Source organism: Cebus imitator, unplaced genomic scaffold (assembly GCF_001604975.1).
Source record: "Cebus imitator isolate Cc_AM_T3 unplaced genomic scaffold, Cebus_imitator-1.0 Scaffold278, whole genome shotgun sequence".
NCBI lineage: Eukaryota > Metazoa > Chordata > Mammalia > Primates > Cebidae > Cebus > Cebus imitator.
In genome coordinates, this window is record NW_016107593.1 from 1,607,128 (window position 1) to 1,614,792 (window position 7,665).

The 7,665-nt window shown below is 37.3% G+C and overlaps 1 protein-coding gene across 4 annotated transcripts in view; it reads right to left on the reverse strand.

Annotated features, from left to right (window-relative positions):
- DCC (DCC netrin 1 receptor) overlaps positions 1-7,665 on the reverse strand; it is a 1,206,315-nt gene that overhangs the window by 356,112 nt on the left and 842,538 nt on the right. For all 4 annotated transcript variants that reach the window (XM_017501124.2, XM_017501122.2, XM_017501121.2 and 1 more), the window contains exon 9: positions 3,019-3,173. In XM_017501124.2, the coding sequence (XP_017356613.1) occupies positions 3,019-3,173 (155 nt within the window). The remainder of the gene's footprint in view (positions 1-3,018; positions 3,174-7,665) is intronic.

Sequence of the window (7,665 nt, forward strand, 5' to 3'; positions counted from 1 at the left end):
TTATTGTTACATATTTAGAAAATTTGCTTTCCCCCAAATCTGCTGAGATCCTGTTACTTTATTACTCACATATGCTTTTCTAACATGCCTCATGCAGCCTGGAATGGTGTTAGGAACATAATAAATGTTCATTAAATATACTTACAAATTGAGTTATGCCATTGTATCTTACAAGGTTAAGGCCATATGTGTGATACAAACCATCACTATTCTTTTTAACTTAATTATAAATTATATTAAAATAGCATAATATATTATATCATTGTATCATGGATTTTTAAAAAAATAATGGAATGAGTGTTGTTAGCCAGTGTTAAAAAGCAAAATACTTTACTGTCCCTTGACTTGGGAATGTTGGCATTAAAAAAAAAAAAAAAAGTAAAATTTTTAAATGCTGAAAGTTGCTTTGTTAAGTTGGAAGCTCAGAAACAATAGCATTGATCAAAGAAAAAAAATGCTGATTCTTACAAAGCAAAGCTAACCAACCAGGATTTTTATAAGAAATACAATGTAATAATGCCTGGTCAGCTCTTAAAAGTACAGTAAAACAGCTGTAGGGTAACTTTAGAACAAGACAAAAAATTCAGATAATTCATAGATTTGATCTTTTGAAAATGAACACACTTTTAAAGTTAGTTACAACGTTAGAAAATTCACCAAGGATTTAAGGAACTTTTTAGTAGTTTTTAAACTGTTGACCTAGCTAAAATATGGTATATACCATATATATATATGCGGTATATATAGTATATATTATGTACAAATAAATATACACCATATGTATGGGGTGTGTGTGTGTGTCTATGTGTGTGTATATATATATATATATATATATATATATATATATGGTGTGTATATTATGTAAAAATAAATACATAGCCTAATTTGTTTTTAACCAAAAACACAAAATAGCCATAAAAGTTATTGATTTTACATAGATGATCTATGAAGAGAAAGTCAATAAAGCAAGTGAAGACTCAAATGTTGGGCCAGGTTCAGTAGCTCACATCTGTAATTCTAGCATTTTTGGGAGGCCAAGGCGGGCGGATCCCTTGAGGTCAGGAGTTCATGACCAGCCTGGTCAACATGGTGAAACCTTGTCTTTACAAAAGTTAGCCAGAAATCGCTTGAACCTGGGAGGCGGAGGTTGCAGTGACCTGAGATTGTGCCACTGCACTCCAGCCTGTGAAACAGAGTAAGACTCTGTCCCCCAACCACAATAAAAAGAAGACTCGGGGCCGGGCGCAGTGGCTCACGCCTGTAATCCCAGCACTTTGGGAGGCCGAGGCAGGTGGATCACGAGGTCAAGAGATCGAGACCATCCTGGTCAACATGGTGAAACCCCGTCTCTACTAAAAATACAAAAAATCAGCTGGGCATGGTGGCGCGTGCCTGTAGTCCCAGCTACTCAGGAGGCTGAGGCAGGAGAATTGCCTGAACCCAGGAGGCGGAGGTTGCGGTGAGCCGAGATCGCGCCATTGCACTCCAGCCTGGATAACAAGAGCGAAACTCGGTCTCAAAAAAAAAAAAAAAAAGAAGACTCAAACGTTATGTTAATATAGACATTACGAAGGGGAAATTAGCATTATCTAGTGAGTTAATCTGTACAGCAACAAAACATTGTCCCGAACAGAAACCTGGGAGCAAGACCAGCTTCGTGGGCATGCAAAGGGTGAAATTGTGCAAGGCCTCATGCTGCTGTAGCCATCCTATAATCTTAATAATTTTTAACCAGATGCCCCTGTGTTTTTATTTTGCAAATTAAAATTATTTGGGTCTTACAAATTATTCAGCTGGCCCTGAGGTTTTACTTCTATGAGGCAAATATTTGTATTATTTGCACAGCTTAGCCCTCTTCCCTTCCTTCAATTAATACTTTATTCCAATTTGTTATCATCTTGTCTCTGTAGCCCTGGCCAAATGAAATAAATGATGGAGATTCTGTCAAAAGCACACTCAGACCGTATCTCCTGTTCTCTCTTCTTCAACATGCTGATTTTAATTTCCCAAGATGTTATGTAATACAAAGGTTACTCTCTCACACTCACAACTACCAGTTAAAATATTTCCAATCTCTACTTCAACTTATTCCAAAAATGCAAGATGTGATTTTGAAGATAAATACAGTTTCATGTATAATGAATAGGAATATAAGCCAAATATCATTATTAATTTTTTTATAAAAAGGAAGTAGGTACAGTTAGGTGTTTAACGTAAAACAGCTTGTTAACAAGTAGCTATGCCTTTCATTTTGATTTTAGATTCCACTTTTTTTTCTAATGTGAAACAAAACAAATTTGGCTAATGGCTCATCAGCAACCAATCTTGTCAAAAACATTAGAAACGCACAACAGAAAACAAAATTTTCTGAAGTACAGAAATTGTTTTTGACTATGTAATTTTGGAGCTCTTCCTTTAACAGAGCAGAAATCACTGAATCATACCTTGGTCAAAAACTATTCAGCTGCTTTACTTTGTGGAAAAAAAAATAGCTGAATCTAGTGATTCAAGTTAGAGGAGAGTGAGATTATCCAATAGATGTTATCCCTCCTCTTCCTTAACTCTCAATTTGCTTTTAGTAGCTTTTTCAGTGCACGTGGTGCATGTTTAAGTTTTTAAATTAGTCCCTGGATTTAGAAGTTGTATGCTATTGTTCTTTTACCTTTGATGTCACACTTTTTACAAACTCAAAAAACTTGTAAATTCAACAGAGGAGGCTGAAACCCAATGATGAAGATAAAATACTGTCAGGCAGAGTAAATAACTGTCTTAGGAAATGAATATGCAGACTGCATGGATAGATTAGGCCTTTGCCATTATGGTACATGATCTAAGTGAAGAGGCCATTCTATTTTTACAAGTTATCTTACTTTTACATATCCTTGAATTAAATAGGTTACTTAAAAAAATATTGTTCTTCCATTTTGTCACCTCGCAAAGGTTCTGTGAAAGAATTTGAGGATGTTGCAGAGAAAAATAAACATTTTCTAAATACTACCCGTTCCTTTTCATACTCACACTCAGGCTGTGTGGCCACCTTGATGGGTTGAGAACTTTCTCCTGGTCCCCATTCATTGTAAGCCACAACTCGGAAAGTGTAGATGGCTTCTGGCTTCAGGTTTCCCACGGTGAGCTGAAGGGACCCAGGCTGTGTTGTATTCAACGCTCGCTCCCTGAGAAATCAAAGTTGCAGAGAAAGATTATTCTAAAAAGAATACTTTCAGCCAAAACCAGTATTTGATGTGCAAGAGTAGTCAGGTGGATCAAAAGGTTGTTCGCTCATCTAATGTTCACTCTGGGACATAATTCAGCATCTCAAGCTTTCTATAGAAAGTAAACTAATTGCAAGGACCTACAAATAAATGTTGCAAGGATTCTGGGAGTTTAAGCTTATGTCAATTCTCCATGAAACTTGCAAAGTGAAGTCTTTTCCCTTGACACTTTACAATTTGAAATTCAAGACACAGAAAAAAACAAAGAGCTATTAAAATAAGAAGAAACATCTGGAATGTAGACAGGAAGATGCGTTTTGTAAACATCCGGCTAATGACAGAAATCAAGGTTTCAATTATTCCAGAAATTGGTCTTTGTCAGTATTGCCAACAAATGCATTTATGCATTTTCTCTCATTGTATGAAAGGAAAATGCAGATGCTAAGTGTTCCTATGTATGGAGCCTGAGTCCCTGCGCAATTAGTGAAAGGAAGTAGATTCCTTCCTGCGTGAACAGAAACTGTAACATATGCCTGTTAGCCTTGCTCTTCAAGCCACATCTATGTGTTCAATATCAATACCTTTATCAACTAAAAACTTCCTCAGTGTTGCAGACTAATGAATTAATCTGCTGATCATGGTTGCATTTACAATGTATATTAAGAGATGATAAACCCTTTGGATATGAATGCTGACACTTTAGAAAAAAACATTGAAGTATTCTTTAAGGACACACATGATTCTAAACCTTCTGAACATTCTAGATATCTTCACTGGACCTTACCATACAGCTGATTGAACTGACTGAAGAAGTAACTTCCTCTAATCTTTTCAATTGTTTCTACTGGTTTCTACATCTAGACAATATCTCTTGCTTCTTAGTGGAATTCTATGTATACTTTAATTTTGCCATTCAGGTATGTTTGGGTTTTGGACATATTTAAAAGGAAGTATCTTTTTCTCCTAGGGAAAACTACATTTTCAAAAAGTAAAAGTTCTTAAGTGCATGGATGACGATTTGTAGGCATATCTACGCTCTTAATATGACTGATGGGAGAGACTGCCTGGCTTATCCTCAAACCCGAAATTTCTTCTTCATGACTAGACCGTATTTTGTAGCTTCCCTGAAGTCTAGTTGAGGCCACGTGACTGATTCTCATCAAGAGTTTGAGTGTACATGATGTGTGCTGATTCCAAGTCTGGCCTAAACAAAACTGCACATGGGTAATTCTCCATGTTCTCTTCTTTCACCTGTTGTCTTGAGGTAGGCAAGCATAGTGACCTTAGAAGCCATTTGCAGGATAATGGAACAATCAAAATTTGCAGTAATTCTGGAGAAGAGCTGGGAAAAGAACTGCCTGTCAATCAGTAACATCCCTTCCATACGTTATAGAGTCAGAAATAGTTTTGAGCCATTATATGTTTTAGGGCTTATTTGTTACAGGAGTTAGCATTATTTTATCTAACACTGCTAGTATTTAAAATATGCACCCTGAGTGGTTGCCAGGGGCTAAGTGATGGGAGAATGGGACCTTAGTCTTTAATAGGTAAAGAATTTTAATTGGAGACAATGAAAAATTCTGTGGACACTACAAAATACATGCACTAATATCACAGAACTGTACACTTACAAATAGTTAAAATTGTAAATATTATGAAACATATGTTTTACCACAATAGACAAAAAGGACTCTGTTTGAATCTGGATATAGCCTGAGGTTTAGGTATTCTTTAAGAAGTACAGTGTGAAGTGTCTGGAACGCTGAACTCTGACTTCTAGCAGAGTAGGGGACTGGATGAGATTCAGCAGTAATCTAAAATAGGTAAGGGTAAGAAATGTGGAAATATGCTCCCATTTGCCAGGTACCACACTGCTATATTCTACCAAACTAAGATCATTTAAGTCAACAAGTTGCTTTTTAAAAGAAAACCCTCATAATAGAATTGTATGCCTTGCTGTGTATAGCTCAAAGAGATTGAGCACATGAAGATGGGAATTACTGCTTATTTATTTTAGAAGAATTTTTATATACAGTGCCTTAGGTAGCTTATTGATATAGATAGGGTGACTTCATTATCATGATTTTACATATAGAGAGTGAGGTTTAGAAAAGCAACAAGATTTATTCAAAGGCTTCAGTTAGTGGGTACCACACTGAAGAATAAAATTTGGAACTTAGTCCTCTAAATCTAGTACTGATATCATTCAACAATAGCGGCAAAATAAGGCAGTTCTTCACATCATGGGAACTTTGGGTAAAAGACATGAGGTCCTATAGGGGAAAAGGGAAAATGAGCACTGAGAGACTGCTGAGAGGATGAATTTTTCTATCATTTACTGTGAAACATGTCATAGCATCTTTTCTATACCTTCAAGCAACACTGTTATCAAAGGTCACATTTGCATTTCAAACACCTTGGGTAGCTATAAGGAAAGACAGCTTTCATAATTGACGTTATTTTTATAAGTACTAAATAAATTGGATGAAATAACTGTGTTCCAAGTCATGCTGGCCATAATCCTCTGAGCAGGTAGGCTTCTGTACTTTATTTTTTGAAATAACTTCATTATTTTAGTTTCTGGATTACATGTAAAAATTAGTTACATGGGTATATTGTGTGATGCTGAGGTTTGAGGTATCATTGATCCTGTCACCAAGGTATTAAGTATAGTAAGCAGTTTTTCAGCCTTTGTCCTTGTCCCTCCCTTTCCTGTCTGACAGTCCTCATGTCTACTGTTGCCATATATATGTCCATGAATACCCAACATTGAGCTCCTACTTAAAAGTGAGAACATGTAGTATTTGGTTTTCTGTTCCTGCATTAATTTGTTTAGGATTATGGCCTCCAGCTGCAACCATGTAGCTTCAAAGGAAGTGATTTCATTCATTTTTATGGCTGCACAGTATTTCATGGTGTATATGTACCACATTTTCGTTATCCAGAATATATAAGTGCATGTATGCTTCTGGTAGAATTATTTGTTTTAGATATGTACCCATTAATGGAATTGCTAGACTAAATTGCAGATCTGTTTCAAGTTCTTTCAGAAATCTAATTGCTTTCTATAGTGGCCGAAATAATTAATGCACATTTCTGCCAACCATGTATAAGCATGCCCTTTTCTCTGCAGCCTCACAAGCATCTATTATTTTATTTTTTCAGTAATAGCCATTATGACCGATGTGGAATGGTATCTCATTTTGGTTTTGATTTGTGTTTCTGATGATTACTGATGTTGAGCATTTTTCAAATGTTTGTTGGCTGCTTGTGTATCTTCTTTTCAGAGTATCTGTTTATATCTTCCTCCAAACAGGTATACTTTAAAGGAAAAAGAGGCAAGGAAATTTGCACATGTTCAGGTAAGAATGTCCAAGATCATGAAATGAAAATATCACTTACATATAAAATAGGATGTTGGACCTCCTAATGGGGAAGGTTTTATAATCTCCATTAGCCTTCAAAAATTATCCAAAATTAATAATTCATAAAATATATATATATATATATATATATATTCATTGATATGGACAATTCATATTTTCTCAGTCTTACATAAAGTGTAAATAAAGCTTCTTAAGAAAATGCTTCTATGGGATCCAAGATGGCCAGATAGGAACAGCTCTGGATTGCAGTTCCCAGTGAAAGCACAGTGGGTGAGTGACCACCACATTTCCAAATGAATTTTTACTGACCACAGACCAGGAGATTCATGGGCAGAAAAGTGCCACGAGCCTCCAGCACAGCTATTTGAGCCAGCGCAGCAGGTCTCCACACAAAAACTCACACAAATCCAGGCACCATTTGAACTGGTGACTGGAATGCCTGGGAGAAAGAGTCGCTTGTTCAACTGAAAACAAGGGGGCTGAAACAGGGAGCCAGGTGATCTGGCTTGGCTGGTCCCACTCCCACAAACACCAGCAATCTGAAATGCTCTGGATTGAGAGTTTCACAGCAAACACAGCTGGACCTGGGACAGTCCAGCTCTGTGCAGGGGAGGGCATCCGCCATTACCAAGGCAGTCCACCACCGAGGCAGTCTGCCACTGCCCAGGTAGTCCACCATTACCAAGGCAGTCTGCCATTACAGAGATAGTCCGCCATGACTGAGGCAGATTACCGAGGCAGTTCTAACCATACCCCTATAAACAAAACTGCAAGGAAGTTCACACGACAGCTAGGCAGAGCCTGCGGCAGCTCAGCAACATCTCTGCTGGCAGACTGTGACTAGGCTACCTCCTTGCTGGGCAGAGCATCTCTGATAAAAGGCAAAAGAATGTCAGGAACTTATAAATAAAGCCCAACCTTCCTGGGACAGAGCACCTGGGAAAAAACAGTGGTTATGAGTTCTGTTGCAGCAGACTTAAACATACCTTCCCAGTAGGTCTGAAGAGAATAATGGAGCTCATAGCTCAGCATTTGAGCTTCTATAAGGGATAGACTCTCTCCTCAAG